The 16,472-nt window shown below is 47.8% G+C and overlaps 2 protein-coding genes across 2 annotated transcripts; both read right to left on the bottom strand.

The window, feature by feature from the left end:
• Window positions 1–5,815: 5,815 nt before the first annotated feature.
• Window positions 5,816–6,709, bottom strand: H6S33_007479 (uncharacterized protein; the record flags this gene model as incomplete). Its single annotated transcript, XM_044838833.1, has 1 exon — window positions 5,816–6,709. The coding sequence occupies one exon, from the start codon at window positions 6,707–6,709 to the stop codon at window positions 5,816–5,818; it is 894 nt and encodes a 297-aa protein (XP_044689015.1).
• A 5,045-nt stretch (window positions 6,710–11,754) lies between these two features.
• On the bottom strand, window positions 11,755–14,569 carry H6S33_007478 (uncharacterized protein; the record flags this gene model as incomplete). Its single annotated transcript, XM_044838832.1, has 10 exons — window positions 11,755–11,816; window positions 11,890–12,094; window positions 12,189–12,236; window positions 12,500–12,592; window positions 12,658–12,775; window positions 12,931–13,071; window positions 13,138–13,400; window positions 13,810–14,320; window positions 14,395–14,430; window positions 14,487–14,569. The coding sequence occupies 10 exons, from the start codon at window positions 14,567–14,569 to the stop codon at window positions 11,755–11,757; spliced, it is 1,560 nt and encodes a 519-aa protein (XP_044689014.1).
• Window positions 14,570–16,472: the final 1,903 nt, after the last annotated feature.

Raw genomic sequence — 16,472 nt, 5'->3', positions numbered from 1 at the left:
TTATCATCTGTTACTCGCCAAACCAAGTAAGGGGCCATCACGAGCCCTCACTCGGTACCAAGATCTTGCATGCAACCAACCACTCACTAGCCACGAACGTGATCGAGCAGTTATGATAGACCAAGCCAAAATATTAGATTACACTGCCACTACAGTGGATTTATGCTAATGAAAGAGGGAAATTATAAACATGTCCACCGGCGTCTCGTGAACGCAATGACATTGAAAATGACGAAACCACTACCTGTTCAGCAGGGCACCTTAAAAACTTGCACTGGACTCACAGAAGATCTACACCAGAGTGTGCATGTAGTGTAGAAAATCCCCACCGTTTCATCTTCCACTTCCCCGGCTTGAGCACATGCCAGATCCCGTTTCATGGGGTGCATAAAGTAGGTAGACATTTCGCGTTCGACGACTCTTTCAATCAAGTTTAACGCCCTCAATCTCCCAAGCCCCTGGATATCAGTTAATGGCTACATACCATTGGCTGCGCGCTGTGACCTTCATGTATCTTCTGGGTCACGAGATATGATCGCCAAATAAATAATCCTTTTGGTGGATCATTACCCTATATCTGCACAGTATATCTGTACTATGCATATCTGGTGGTAGCACGGACTGCACCGATTTGACGTGTTACGAGTACCAAATGTCTTGACTGCATATGTTTTACTTTACTCATGCGGGCCAGTTTCAATTCAAACTACCCAGACATATGTACATATCATTACCCTACATAGAAAACAACAGTTCATCTGAGAAAGGAGGAGGAGGACGACGACGCTGCCCTGTCCGAGAAGAAGGGCCGAATGTGGCTTGCCCTGCCTTTGCTGATCTTCATCAACCAGAGCAGAAGCCAGCACACACACCTTGTTGGAGTAAAATTAAATGCAAAAGCAGTTTATCTACTCCATGCCGGTTTCGAAACCCACTACATAAGCGAAAAGCATCAGAAAACTCTGCAGGAAACACATTCAATAATAATTGGGCCAAGGGAAACACAAAACGTAAGAAAAAAGTAAAAAGGATGAGCAGATCAGTGCGTCTCCTCATCCATGAAAAGGAAGGGCATATCTCCACGCGGGTTTAACTATATGTAAGTACTCTATCTCGTCAGTTTTCTAGATCTTCTTGTCGTTTCCCCCACCTCGAGGTCCTAACACCGTCGAAGTTCAGCAACGTCTCGGAATTACTTGGAGCTTTGATCGTTAAAACGGTTTTTTCGACAGCTGATGGCTGACGATCATCCAGCGCCATTCCCTCTACCCCCTCTTATCCTACATCCCCTAAATCAACTTATTTCCCTCATACATCTTCGTGAGAATTTGTAAGACAAATCGGTAACTCCGACTTCAACTGCCAACGCTAAGAGGAATACCCTAACACCACTTCGAGTATTAGTGGCATCATTATAGTAGGGTTAGGTGGGAAAGTCCATGGAAAATTTCGTGCACTAGCCTCATCTACTACCCCTCAAATCAAACTACACGCCCTCCTTTTCTATCAACTCGGTAGGAAATTGTGGCTTGCAGAAACATAGCCCAAAGTGGCAAATCAAATATTCCTCACGGGTTTTCCCGGCCGACCGGCCAGCCGTTTAATTCCTAGCCTACTTGATCCCACCTAATCTGAACTCTGCACGGTTGAGATTTGAGATGCTTACCAAGCAGCATTTGGCATACTGGATATGGACATCGTTTCCTATGGAGTAGCCAAGGAGCCTTGTTTCCATTCTCCCAAGGTCGAGAAGTAATTTGCGAAAGTTTAGTGGTGGTATGTATGTTTGATATCGTGGACGTTATCATTTGATTTCATTATCTGCACGTGTGTGCCAAGTCGAGACCCACAATTGGTGTATCTTTCTCAGCGGGACCGAGGCCTGGGGGGGTACTGGGTTGAAGGGCTCATCTTGGCCTGCATGAGTACTATATTTAATCATCAAAGCTTCTCTTCAGCTGATCTCTCTATCGGTTTCCTGGATACGTACATAGATACGTACATAGGTAAAAAGATAATTTGTTGTGGTGGGCCCAGATTTGTAGATCATTTTGATTTTTGAAGATCTTTCTGCGTAGGGTAATGAACTACGGACTATGCATCTGGAGAAGTGGAAATGACCATATTTCACATTAATGTGTCATCCTGATGATAAAGCAATGCTGCACTACGGATGCAAGCGAATTTACCAAGCCCTACTTAGTGGTGAAGTCTTGGTTAGCCTCTTGCACTTATATCCACCACCAGCCAGGAAAAGTTTAGTAAGAAACGCCGAGATCTAGCAGACATGAACGACTATTGCGATGCTTGGCAAACAGGGCAGGAAGGGTGATCTCTAAACAACATTTGTTTAGAAACTCACGATATCACCTGATTGACACACCACCCACCATAAGCTTAAGCTTCTTTACATAGAGAACGCCCATAGATGATAGGACACATAACCCGGGGGAGTCAAACGATGGAACGGACGTTTACCACGGACCAGATCCACGGTTCAGTTAAGAAAGCTGGCCCCTGCATTGTCTCACCCCCACAAAGATCGGAATCCGCTGTTCAGATCGTAGGACCATCTCCCAGGGGAGTCCCGATTAAAAAACTTTCTCCACAATTTCTTTCGATCCTCGTTTTTAGGCCTGCAAGCAGGCAAGAACTCTAGAACACGTCCCTCCCTCTGCCATCTGGACCTTCAGTCACAATTCTCGTCTCCGGGGTTCCCGATTCCCGGACCGGGGTAACCTTTTGCGATGAAAATGGATTCCCGGGTTCGAATCCTTTCCCCGGAGTGGCAGAAGCAAAGAAATGTGCGGGAAGTCAGGCAAACCACCTATGGCGTTGGCACAGTTGGAGAGATCGAGATCAAATCGCACCAAAAGGGAAGAAAAGACATGAGAACAGAACCCCTTCGGTTCATACGCGTTGCGCCAGCCGACGGAATTCCCCTTTCTTGGGGAGACCCCCGTCCATATCACTAAATAACACTCTAGGTTCACACAAAAATTACCAACTGACTTGACGTTGAAAAAAAGAGTTTTTTTTTTCGTTTTTTCCCCACAGGAGTTCTGGTTCGTTGTAAACCGATTTCCTAGCAACAGCACGATCCACACTGAAGTCGGTTACTAACGATGGCTTACGGCTCTACTTGCCCTGGTTTGGGGTCCCACAACGCTCGCTCGCTGGAACCCACGATCGATCGATGTAATGGTTTTCCAATTCTAGGGGGTCGGGGTGACCAGCCAATCGGAGAATTTATCAACCAGGGTTTCGCCTAGCGGGCGCGGGAAAGGAGATATGAGACATGACGTTAGTTAGACGTCACATCAACATTAGTCTCGGCGTTGATAAACAGTGGAGAAAACTGATACGCAGCGAGCCTCAACCAGGTACCACCCAAGCGACGGAAAAAGGGGCAAGCTCGCGAGAAAAGGGAGCGGTAGAGGGTGGAAAAAGGTTAAGGGTTCAGGATCACCGTAGATCGCCGCGATGAGCTTAAGCTGAAGGGTTTTTTAATAGCATTTGGGGGGTCAGTCAGATCTGTAGATTCCAAAATGACGCTTGAAATGAGTCTATAGATATGGAAACGTCAGTGAACGCAGGGAATAGTGAAACCGTTTTCGTCTATCCTTCGGCCATATCCGGTAGAGAGAGGGAGATCTAGAGGGAGAGACATCTTGAGAAGAAAGAAATAAATTGCTGATGTCATCGGGACCCTTGATCTCAGGACTAGACCCTGTTCCAGACCCCAGCATAGAGGGAAATACCGGGGGGTGGTAAGTACTTTGGGGCATGAAATTCATCAATAAATACTTGAGTGATGGTTAATGATGGATGATGATGATATGAATGAATGGAATCTGAGAGAAGAAAAAACCGTTGGCCGCATGGAGTGGGTCTTGCTGCCGGAGGAGGGATGATGGGATGGGGATGGAGAATACGTAGGGAGAGAGGAAGCGTTGTGATATGGAACGAGGCAAGAAAGGGTAGTTTTGAGGCAGCAAGGTGGCCTGGATTCCTTCAGGGGGGTGGCCAAGGTGCTGCTTCTGCTTCTGCTTCTGCCTCTGGCTCTGCTGCCTCTGGCTCTGCTGCCTCTGGCTCTGCTGCCTCTGGCTCTGCTGCCTCTGGCTCTGCTGCTGTTGCTACTCGGGTGATGTCGAACAACAACAGCTGCTAGTTGCTTCTCGCTCGCTGACCTCCGTTACCTTGCGTTGCGTTGCGAAAACCTTAGGTGGAGGCTGACGGAGGCCATATCCGTCTACTAACACACCGACACGGACCGTGCGCACACTGCATGCACCTGTGCAGTAGGGCCTACACCAGGCTACAGCTTGTGGAACACGACACTGGTTCCCCGCAACGCTGATCAGCCATGTATGTATGTAAACGTGATTTAAACCTGGGAGCATCTGAACCTTACAAATGTCAAAGTTAAAAAGGAGGAGGAAAAATAGTAATAATAATATTCAAGGCAGAGCGGAAATAAGACACCGAGGAAAGCCTCTGGCCCTAGGAACGGGGCAATGCTGCGTGTACCAGTAATAATGCGCAATCAATATCAACAGCTAGCTAGATAGCACCAGCAACAGCAACAGCAACAACCTGATATATGGCCTTCTGTTAAGGGATCGATATCAAACCACACTACGAAACACTCAATTGGATAAATGTCTCAGCAGCAATCTCACTGTGTATAGATTGATAATTTTGACCTAATTTGCTCTCTGGTACCAAACACCAACCTTTGAGGTTAAAGCAAACCAATCCTTGATACCTTTAAAAAAAAAAAAAAAAAAAAAAAGAGAAGACCCATCCCATAACCCATATGCACACGTTTCAAGAAGCAAGTAACGAGATCGAGCAGTGCAGAAAGTTGAAGTGGAAAAAAAGAAAGAAATAGCAAACAAGAATTATTGAATAAGTGTCTTCTGATCGTATGACCCGAACTGTGAAGTCACGTTTTTTGTTTTGTTGTCAGTAAACCCCCCACCGTGACCCCAGTAGGAAAAATAAAAAAAGGAAAGACCCAGGACAGTTGAAAAATATTTTCCCGTAGTTTTCAGATAATAAAGAATCGTTTCTGTATGTAGTGATCCCAGTAGTGAATAAATGAAGGAGAAGCCTTGATAACCCACCCAGGAAAAGAAACCATTGTTGTAAATGAAAAGACCACCCCATACCAATAATTGAAAAACATAAAATACCGTTTTAACGCCATTAAACCCGAATATCCCAAAGGAAAGAATAAAGTAGAAGTTGAGAAAAAGAAAGGAAAGAGAAGGAAAAACGAAGCCCCCCAAAATTGCAACCCCACCCAGAAAAACGAAATAAAAAAGAGCCTAACCAAAACGACCCTGAAGCAGAACCGTCCCCCAAAGGAAGACCCTTATATAAACGCGGAGGGGAAAAAAAAAAAAACTTTGATAAATCATGTGCCAGAAGTGAAGGGTAAAAAAAAAAAGGAAAGAGAAAACAAAAATCGATGATGCAATCAATCAAAACCTCAAAAATATTACAGAGAAGTGAAAGTGTAGTATAACTAACGTTTCAACCGCCGATTAAAACTACCATCGAATCTCAGACAAAGGTGACAATGAATATTGTTTTTGTCCACCAGCTGCAGTAAAAGGAATGAGGGGGAGAAATTTTGGCTCCCCGCGGGGCTGTTTTTTCCTTTTTTCTCCTTTTTTCTCCTTTTTTCTTTTTTCTTTTTTTTTTTTCCTCCGAAAGATAACGACCGAAAGCGTATATTTTCTCGCGCGCAGCGGTGGATAAAAAAAACGGGCCAACGAAACAACCGGGATGAATAGAATTTCACTCTTTAATGGTAACCCGAACTAGTCGCGCTCGCCACACTCGCTAACGCATTCAAGCCACTCTCACCGCCGAACGAGTCTGAATAGTGTGTGTACGATACCGGGTGCGTCTGCGAGTGATATGTGTGCATCCGGGGGTGCAACTCAGGTCTGACAGCGGCGGTCTCCGCTCGCTGTTCTTGGAGCACAACATCTTCGGCCGACATTCTCCTCTTCCTCGCCGCCCGCTTGGTGGCTGACCCGCTCTGGTGGGTTCTGTAGTGCTGCATACAATTATCCTGTCTGCTGAATCTGGCCCCACAACCGTCCTCTGGGCAGACATAGTTCTTCTCCCCAGTGTGAATTCGGGTGTGTCGCGCCAAATGACCAGAAGTTGTAAACGATTTTCCGCACTGGCATGTGTACCGCCGAGCACTCCTCTTGACGACTGGATTTGGGGCGCCGGATTTTGGAGATGGGGGCACGGAGCTGACGGGGGTGCGGGTAAGGGTCCTTGGCGATAGCTGCTCCGGCTCGAGAATTTGGTGACTTAGGATCGAGGTAACTAGATTTGGAGACGAGTTTATAGGGGACGATCCAGGAAACATTGGCCCAGCTTCACCGGACCTGAACTTATTCAAGGGTGGAAGACCGATATTTGGAGGTGTACGGGGTGAATATAATAAAGAGTTCAAAGAAGTCGTGGAGGAGTTTGATTCAATGGAATCATGGCGGGTAGCATACGGCCTGCCAAATGCTGGGGATAATGGCGGCGTTGGTGAAGATGCTGAAGATGCTGAAGATGAGGCATACTCGTATACGCTTTTGATCTCCTCGTCACAGAGAAGGGATACCCGTCGACCTGTCGAGGTACTGATGGTCCAATGGTGGTCCGGGACAGTCTGGATTGGGGTTGTCATTGTAACAGATCTTATTGAACGCGCAATTATTATACCAGAGAAAACGATAAGCAAGTTATTGTTGAATAAGAAAATATGTCTTTCAACGTTGTCGAAAAAGATGGCGGGTGGTCGTTATGTGATGTGATTGTGACAGTAGTAGTGGCGGGGGGTGGTATTGAGTGACAAGGATGATGTAAGATACAACAGCTTCTTATTTCTTTCTTTCGTTTCTTACAATCAGACGGAATAGTAGATCGATGTGTCTGTAATGGGGGGAAGAGCTGGTAGGCAGGGCGCAATAGAGGTACAGAACGGGTGGGAGTATGAAATAGATATAGGGAAGAGGAGGATGGTGATCACCCTGTAAGTTGACAAATGCAAACCAATTGGTGACGCCTTCTCCCAGGTGTGTGTGGGTGGCGCCCTTCGCTTTATGTTCCTCGCCGCGGAGAGAGACAGACGAGATGTGCTAGTCAAATAAGAGTGTGTAGGGCACGTTGTGTGCATATGTAGTGGGTATGTAGGGTACGCAGTAGCGGATGGACTGGGTCTGGTGGAGGTGGAGGAGGTGCACCGGTGGTTTGTGTTAGAGAAGAGCGGAAGAGATGGAAACCACTAAACCTAACTACTCTAGTTCCTAGTGGGGGACGTGAAGGGGGGAGTGGTGGGAATGACCGAACAGGGAGTATGGGATTGGGGATTTAGAGATTATTTTGGAAGGGGGAGGAGCGAGGGGGGGGGGGGGACGTTACTGTGAACTGGTGGAAGGAAGGAACAAGAATGTGTGTACCTTTCCTCAAACAGGCAAGGTATAAGTGAGATATCTCATAGCACAATTCAGGCAACAGAAGAGAACATGGTAAAGGTAGCAGTAACATGCCCCAAATCCCACTTGCTTTGCTAACTTGCCCTCGATGGTCTAAAAGGAAAATATTTTCTGGTAGAGTAGTATTCTACGCAATCAAACCTTGTCATGCACCAAGTCCCGCATCCAGTAGTATCATTTACCATTCTCAACGCAATGCTTCTTTTCATTTCTTGCTTTTCCCTTCCCTTCTCTATCTTTCTCACCGTAGTATACGCTGCACCCTTTGAACGATGGCTGCATGAGCGGTAGGTAGTAAAAGTGAAAGTGGTTGTAGGCTAGCTTCCGTAAGTATGTGCACTTTGGCATGTACCCCAATTCCCAATGGCGTTTGTGGGTTTGCAGCAGCACTTGATGATGCATGGTGTATGTATAAAGTAAAGTACTTGGAGTATCTAGATGCAAGCATGTCTTCTATGTGAGTGAGTGTGAGTGAGTGAGTGAGTGCGTGTGAGTGTGTCCTGGGGCGGCGGCGGTGGTGGTGTAAGTTGTGCAAGGCCAGGCGAAAATGCCAAACGCGATCAACAGGCGGACGGGACTTCTCCATATCATCATCCCTGCAACACGAGCCATCCCGGGCCCCACCACCACCACTAACCCCTGCCCCGCTCGTTGAAGGGGGAAACAAAATTGCCCATGCCAGAAGACCCCCATTTCACAATTGACCTTTTCCCATCGCGGTCAATGTTTTCCCATCGCGGTCAGTGTGCTGCAGGTCACCCTGTCCTCATATGCGGCCCTTTGTATAACGTCAACCAGCCACAGAGAGGGGGGGCGAAAGCTGCTCATAGCCATTTTGATGATTAGGTTTTGACGCATAACGACTTTTTTCTTTCTTCTTTGCCCTTACTGATTAAACTGCTGTTATTACGGTCCACTCGCTCGACATTTTGATCATTGCTCTCTCACTCGCTAACGCCCCTTCTTGGCAACATACCCGCGGGTCTGCAACCAGGAAGTTAGAGACCTTAGGGGCCACACCCTTATCAACCGAGGGGTAGATACAATAACCACCACTACCACCTTAAACTTCTAGAGCAAAAAGATGATGTGTCTGTAGTAGTAGGTAGGTCTGTAAAAGAATGATTACCTAGATAGAGAGAGAGAGAGAGACGTTCGTTCGCCCATCAACGAGCCAAGTCGCACAATAACTGCTCCCCTGCACCACGACAGCCCTTCACGATCGAGGTTTTTGCCGCTCATCGGCGAGGTCCGGCAATTGTCGATCGCCCAGACAGGACGCTATTCTTACGTCACTCTTCTTTTGGGTCTTCATCTTTTTCAACTTCTCTTCTTGCCCCTTCCTCACACAGAAAATTAAGCCAGTCATAGTCATAATGATGGACCTAGTGTTCTAATGTCTGGTTGGCGGCCCTGGACTATCTGCTTTACATCTACATAGCTAGCCACACCCACTGCACCTTAGTCCCTCGCCGGAAACAGTAGGCTTGGCAGGGACTGGAGATACGAAAATGACTTCCTTAAACACCTTTTCCCTTCTGTTCCCCAGCTAGGTGGAGGAAATCTCCTGGGAGAGGGAATTATCATACCCCAGCAAATGCGTCTAGTAGTGGCATTACTATTACTATTAATAATTACTACTATTAGTTACTCTCTATCCACTTTGTATGCAATGTGCTTCTCAGTCACAGCTATCACTCGACCCTGTCCCAACATCGTGTGAGGTGGTGTGCAGTCTCACATGGAGTGTGGTCAAACCTGTGCCTGGTCCAGGCCTGTGTCCGGGTCCGTGTTCTGGTATGCGGAGCAAAGGGTCTATTCTAGTGTCCGAATCCACACCAAGACAGACGGTTACCCGTTTTTTCTTTCTCTCCTCCTTGCATATTGAAGGGTTCATGAAATCGTGAGGCAAAGTAAGGTGGCCAGTTTCGTTTCGAAACAACCACACCGTCTGGCTGGGTCACTTACATTGTGAATAACGACGCACTCGCATATTCCGTGACATTGCAAGGCCGGAAATAAAGAAACAAGTTACTGTAAGTTACCCTAGGCAATTCAGCCCCCGTTTCTACAAGAAGGATACACGGGTCAGGTACAGAGTAATGGCCATCTCCAGAGTTCTCTACTCTAGGGTACATGGCTAAGACAAGGCCCTGCCTACAACAGGTGGATACGATCTAGTTGAGCCAAGAGTATCAGAGAGGAAAAAGAAGAGTGACCCTTCATGAGTCGACCGTTCACGGCTTTTGCCAAAAGCAAAAGCAACGAAAACAGCACTATTTCCAGAAGCCTTTACAGGAGGGACATCCACGGCGGACGTGTCTTCCACCTTTTTTATCTTGGAGCGGACGTACTGTCTTCCACCTTTATCTTTGAGCGGATATAGCTTCCACTTTTTTCGCCTCCCAATTCCCTGCGAAATTGGGATTGCGGCCTTAGATTAGTGGTTCAATAATTAAAAAGTGAAGGATAAACTCTAGTTTTTACTACTCTAACTCCTGCAAGGAGCGAACGAAGAAATGAGAGGGCAACGAAAAAGCCTGTTTCTCGCATCGAGTGCACCATCAGTCACGTCTCGTGTCCTTTCTTCCAGGTACTCTCATTCACGATCCCCCGAGTGAACTGCAGGGTACCAGACCAGCCAGCGACGGGATCCCGTCCACCACCCTCCAAAAGAAAAACTGGGCGATCACCATTCTCCGCAGGGTCTTTATTGGACGGAATACTGATCCGGCCCACCCAACACAACCCACTTCACAACCCCTGGCGAAGGGAAAGAAGGAAAGAAAACGTCCCGTTGTTGCGCCTCGGTTGACAGCAGCCGAACGAGCCACTGCCGCTGCAACCCGACCGTGGAGGGGATAGTGCGTTTCGACGTCATTATTCGTTCATGCGGGTAATTTGGGGTTGGGTTGGGCAGAGGGAAGCGAGTGGGCTAGTTTAGGGTGGATTGGCAGGCACATCGTGGACATAGCGCAAGTACTGTGCGGAGGTCAATGATATGAAAATAGTCAACGTCAACCCAAGTTCTATGGTATGTAAAGCACATGTAGGTAGGTTTTCTGTGACCCTGCCATGCCTTGCTTTCCCTGCTTCACCCCCTGCCCTCTTCACCCCCTACCCTGCTTCACCCTGCCCTGCCCTGCCCTGCTTTTGATGGACAGCTGCCCTACTTGACAGCCTGTTTCTCTCCCGTAGTGGTCGGCCACCTCCTCAGGGACAGGCAGGACCAGAACTCTACTAATAGAGTACGCCCCACCGAACCGGCGCGAAGGAATGACACCGGTGGGGTAAAATACACTTTGTTTCTTGTTACTCATGATGGGCCCGTTGGCTAATAGGCGCGCCATTTGTTATGTAACGGGGACGTCCCACGACCCAATTGAAAAAGCCACGATGTCTCCCGTCATCGTTGCTGCTTCAACCTGCGAGCCTCGTGCCCCTATAAATCTTAAATTGGGTAGATCTTGCATTACGCACAGCGCGCCCTGGCAGCGAGCAAGGCAAGCAAAGCCCATTCCACAGCATATATATATATATATATAAAACGTGATTTATTCGATATCATATCCGCCCATTCCTCAATTTGTGTCGAGAGAGGGTCCAAGCAACCTTTCGGGCTGTTGCGCATCTTCGGTACAGATCAGATCACAGATCGAAAAACCTTAAAAAAAAAAAGCGCCCATCTACCGGGAGAGAAACAGAGCTACCTTGACAGCTACTTTAACATTTCCCGCCAGCGGGAGAGCGACTGAGTGATCGCGAGAGACACATCTGACAGGACAGGAGGGTGGGGGTTGTGTATCAGATCGATCAGAGTAATCACGACCGGCGAAGGGAATTGTGTGAATGCAGCTTACCGTCACTGGCACACGCTTATGAGATCTGGAAATGGGGAAATGGGCAAATGGCGGGATGGTAAAATCGGGAAACGATCAGGGAAGCGGGCGGGGTTTGCTGCTGTGGTTCAACGTTTGATAGGTTTATCGCTTGATACGCGGAAAACTAACTATTGCTAAATTATTTGGGAGGGAAAAAAAGAAAAAAAAAGAAAAACTTTAATCATAGCTAGGTACATATTTGGTTTCATTAGGGGTTGGCCGACTGGTTGGCTTGCTGCAGCTGGTCAAGTTGGACATCAAACGATCATTACAAAAGGAAAGATTCACAAAACAAACAACAACAATAATAAAACCAATAAGAATATTAAGAAAACCCAATTACCCCCCTCCAACCACTACGGCAGTCCTCTACCTGCATTAACAGCCCTCGCAACCAGGCTCGTATCCGGTCGATTCTCTGTCCACCACCACTTATCAGCGCCGGCAAACCAACTATATCAGAACCAAACCTCAGCCATTAGGCGACTCACCAGCATACCTCTCATAGTTCTCCAAATACAGCACAGGATCACTCAGGGTATTCCCGACTGCCTCGCTACCCTCCAGCGCGTTAATCCATGTGGCCAAGCGCGTCCCAGGTTGAGCCAATGGCCATCCCTTATATGGGTGAAGAACACGCGACAGGCGCAGGAGCCACGGCGCGATGGAGACGTCGACAAAGGTTATAAACGGGCCCTGATGAGGGTTAGGTTTGGTTTTACTTTTAGCAGTTCCTCGGCCGCTAATCACAGGCGCCCGGGGTTGCCAGGAGATGGGACGAAGGACTTACGAGAAAGAAAGGCCCAACTACGTCTGCGGCATCGACGATCTTTGCGATCTGCGGTGCGGGAGGACAAGCGTGGTTAGCAGGATTCTCTATAAGGAAAAGAGTGGTGATGGTGACTTCTACATAAGGAAAGGAGTAGTAATAATGGAAAGCAAGGTATGGAAAACAGGGCTTGAATCATTGGAACCACGGTTTCCTGTTTCTTGGGAGTGGTGTCGTACGATGTAATGTGAGGGGTATCTTATATGCCGATCACGGGCTAGGAATGGGTAGAATTGATAATATAAAGAGAGAAAGGGGACCCTGATACCCACCTCGATCCGAAGTTCCTCTGCGAGCTCAACCTGCTTTTGTTGTTCCTGCGCCTGCAGGTACCGATAGAAGCCGGGTACGATATTGCGGTTCACCTACTCACACATCCGCTGTAAGGCCCACGCTTTCATACCTCAATTGATGGGGGATGGTTCCTTACATGATCGACCCACAGTCTTGATGTCGCCTTGAGCTGCGGATGCTCGGGCAACAATGCGGTTCCAACACCAAGGTCCTCCAGATAATCGAGCAGTACGGTGCTCTCATAGCAGCCCCAGCTGCTCGCACACATCTCATATCAGCTCTGGGTTATTAATAACATATACAGCTGTGCAATCTGCTTCGTGATCGAACACGGCTCTAAGGAATAGAGCTGGCTCTATTGCGCAAAATCCACACAGGGATAATGGGAGGAGGAAAGTAATATGCATACTCGCCGTGCTTGAGCGCCGGCACTAGGCCGCGGGGGTTAATATCAAGAAGGCTTTGCGGCTTCTTATATGGGTCGACCTCAATATATTGGTAGTTGAGGCCTTTGACTTCAAGGGCGATCCAAACGCGCTGCACGAATGGGCTATACAACCAACCGGTTAACTCGGAGCGAAAAGAAAGTATGGGGGAGGTAATTTTATTAACTGACCAGAAGCAGCTACCAAACAACTTAAGCTCATTAGGCTTGGAGTGACGCTTGACGGTCTGCAGGGCCTGGCCGGACGCTTTCTTGGGGTATGTCTTCTGCTGTCTCTGCCCGGGTGCCTTTCCCGCATGGGAGGGCAGAGGTGGGGGGGATGGGTCAGACATCTCAAGATTCTTGTGGTAGGCGGAAAAGAAACGAGTTGGGGTGATGATAGAAGCGGGAGAGGTGGTAATGATAGTGGTAATAGAAAACGCAAATGGAAAGATCTGAAAGGAAGAGATTTGAAACGGAGAAAATCGGGAACGAGACAATTGAGATGGAGAAAATAAGTGATTGCGGTTTATACGCAATTGTAAAATTCGAAAAGACATTAAGTTTCTGTACATATGTATAAAAGGAGACGCGCGCAACAAGAAAAATCAGGCTGGAAGTTCCGCAGAATAAAATAGCAACACAGGAAGTCGGAAAGGACCTAACTCCGATGACGTAATAGGACAGGAGTAGCACACATGGGATCGATGGGCGTACAGCACGTTGAGAAGTACAACCCATGCTTCTACATGTATGAAGATCACCACCGACCCCCAAAAAGCAGGACCAAGAAGAACAGGCACCACGATCATTACCCCCGGCAACAACCAAACGAAACAACTTAAAACAAGGAGAGCAACTCACCTGCACCTTCTTCATCTCCTTCTGTCTCTTAATCCCCTCCCTCTCCACCGTGCATTTCTTAATTCGATCGCTCTCCTCGAGTGAGTGCCTATGTACCTCCCCTAGCATTCCCGGAAGTCCATACTGGTCTAACCCAGCGCCTATCACCTCCGATCCCGCCACGCCATCGTCGCCTGCACCACCACTACCATCCAGCACCATGCCTCCCATACCCCCCATACCCATACCTTCCAGTACATCATCACCCCCAGGATCACCAACCCTCACCCTCCCCGCCAATCCCTCCTTCCTCACTCTTTCGATCGTAAATGTCCTCCCGGCTGGCCCACCAAACGTCTCGATCACCTTGATTTTCATATCGCAGAGGTCGCGCTCGCGCGCTGTACGCTTGCGCTTCTTTTTGTTAGGGTCCTGGTTCTGTGGGGTGCCTGGGGGACGTCCCTTCAGGCGACAGTCGTAGTAATGAGTTTGGAATGGACCCTTTTTTGATTTTTGGGTAGAGCGGTGAGACCTGAGTGTGCGTTAATGGGGCAGGGTAGGGGAGGGAAGGTGCATGGGAAGAGGGGGAGAGGAGGGGGTGCGTACCAGATATTGTCGACGTAGGGCCAGTATGTGCTCCATCTAGTGGTAAGAGAGGTTAGCGGGTGTCTGAGGGAGAGGTGGGAATTAAGATATACTCTTCCTCGGAGAGTGTCATGATCTCCGTTACATGGAACAGACGATTTCGCCACTCATCGAGGCTGTCTGGCGCGGCGTCCATCGTGGGAATATATACCTCCTAGCTAGCTATTATATATATAGCTAACTCCCTCTCTTTCTCTTTATATGATATAACTGTAGGTAGGTATATACTGTATCTATATGGGGTAAGCTAGCTACAGGATAAAACAATATCGCCTTGTGGTGGTGGGTATAATAACTACAAGGCAAGTAAGTAAGTGCAAGTGTAAGTGTAAGTAAGTAGTTAATCCACAGCTAGGCCGTTCAGTTTCGCTTTTCCCAGCGCCCCCAAAGGAAACGGGAATTCCACAGACCCCGCGTGCGTGAATGATTGATAGTCGGGAAAGTTCAAGTGGGGGTTAGTGAGCAGCGAGGGTAGTTAAGGGCGGCGTCTGGGCTGGGGGAAAGAAAAGAATGAACAGGTGAAAAGCTCACGCCGTTTCCATGAAGCGGCAGGGGGTTTGCGAGGAGATCGGGTCGCTGCTTTGTGTGCGGAGAAGGACTGTGGCTGGAGATGTGGCTGGAAATGGCTTAGGCATCTTGGCGGTGGGTGTAGGGCTGACAAGCGGGATCCCTGTCTAAGAATAAGACTAAGCCTAAGACTAGTCCGACCAACACTAGAGCAGTATGGAGTGTTGCTCACCCGTGGGCCCTGGTCCTAGTCGTAGTCTTGGAGTGTCAGGGGAATTCCTGTTATTGGTAAATTTAAAGGAATTTTTTATTGGGTTTAAATATCGCTTTTTGGGGGCAAAAACTGTTTAGAAACTTTATGTAGGAAGTTGTACATAGAATTACATGAACAACGTTTAAATTGACTTTCGGCAACGTCATCACGATACAGCTAGCTACTTGAGTTGAAATATAATTTCTTCGTCCTCATCCTCATCCTCGTCCTTAATCACTTGAACTTCATCATCATCGCCATGTATGTATGTTCATGTACCTACTGACTGATGGCTCTAATATTCACCATACAGGCTTTTTCAGTTACAAATGACTCTCCTTATAGATACCGGCTAGGGCCAAAGTGCTATATCCTTATCGTAGGGATAGGCTATAGCACATATGCTCTGACTCGGCAATCCTCGGTTCTCGACTGTGTGTCTTTTGTCGCAACTGCGGAGGCCGGCCTGCAGGTCAGCTAGAAGAAAGAAAAAGCATAGCCAGAAATGTTCTGGACCTGGCTTTTCTGCTCCGGTGGTCTTCTGGACCTTTTTTATTCCCGCCCTAGCACTTTTCACTCCCATATTGTAAGGCAATTGCGCATGAACACATGATATTATTGATATTCCTGAGAGCTGATAAGACTTTGTGGCAGTTTGATTATCGTTAAATCTCGAAATAAGAGCCCGGTTTTAATTCAAAATTACAGGGCAAAGGAGTCATCGCAAACCAGTCTTCCCAAACTAAGTAAATTTGGTGCGATAGGTAATGGCAATACACAGAGAACGTCACTATCGCAACCAATCAGGCAGGATCACTTGACAGGATACGCCCCATTTCTGCACGGGTCTGGCCTGTATCTGAACTGAACCTGGGCTGTTCTTTTAATGATTAACGGTAGATCAAAGTCTCTAGCTGATCCAATTGAGAGGCTGAGCGGATCCAGCGGCTTGAAGTCTAAGTGCAACTTTCATCCCATAACCGGCCGTTAAAAAGATGGAGACTCTCTGCGTAGGGGCCAAGATAGTGGCTAGTGCTAGTGCGCTCCTTGCCAATTACATATGCCCTTAATCCTACGACTAGAGTAGACGACCCGTGGCGTTTGTCCCGCAAATAATCATCGACGGGCTTGGGGATAGCCAAATTTGATGTTGCCATGGGAATTTACCTGAGGCGAGACATAGCCGCTGAGTCCACAATCGACCCTTCGGCTTTTGGCTTTCTTTACATAACGTATCGTAGCCATTCCGTCTCTTCTTCCTCTAACCTGCATCCTGCAT

This window comes from Morchella sextelata (assembly GCF_020137385.1).
Source record: "Morchella sextelata strain SCLS chromosome Unknown scls_23, whole genome shotgun sequence".
Classification (NCBI taxonomy): domain Eukaryota; kingdom Fungi; phylum Ascomycota; class Pezizomycetes; order Pezizales; family Morchellaceae; genus Morchella; species Morchella sextelata.
The sequence above is the reverse complement of the archived record's forward strand: the minus strand, read 5'-3'. Positions and strand labels throughout refer to the sequence as shown.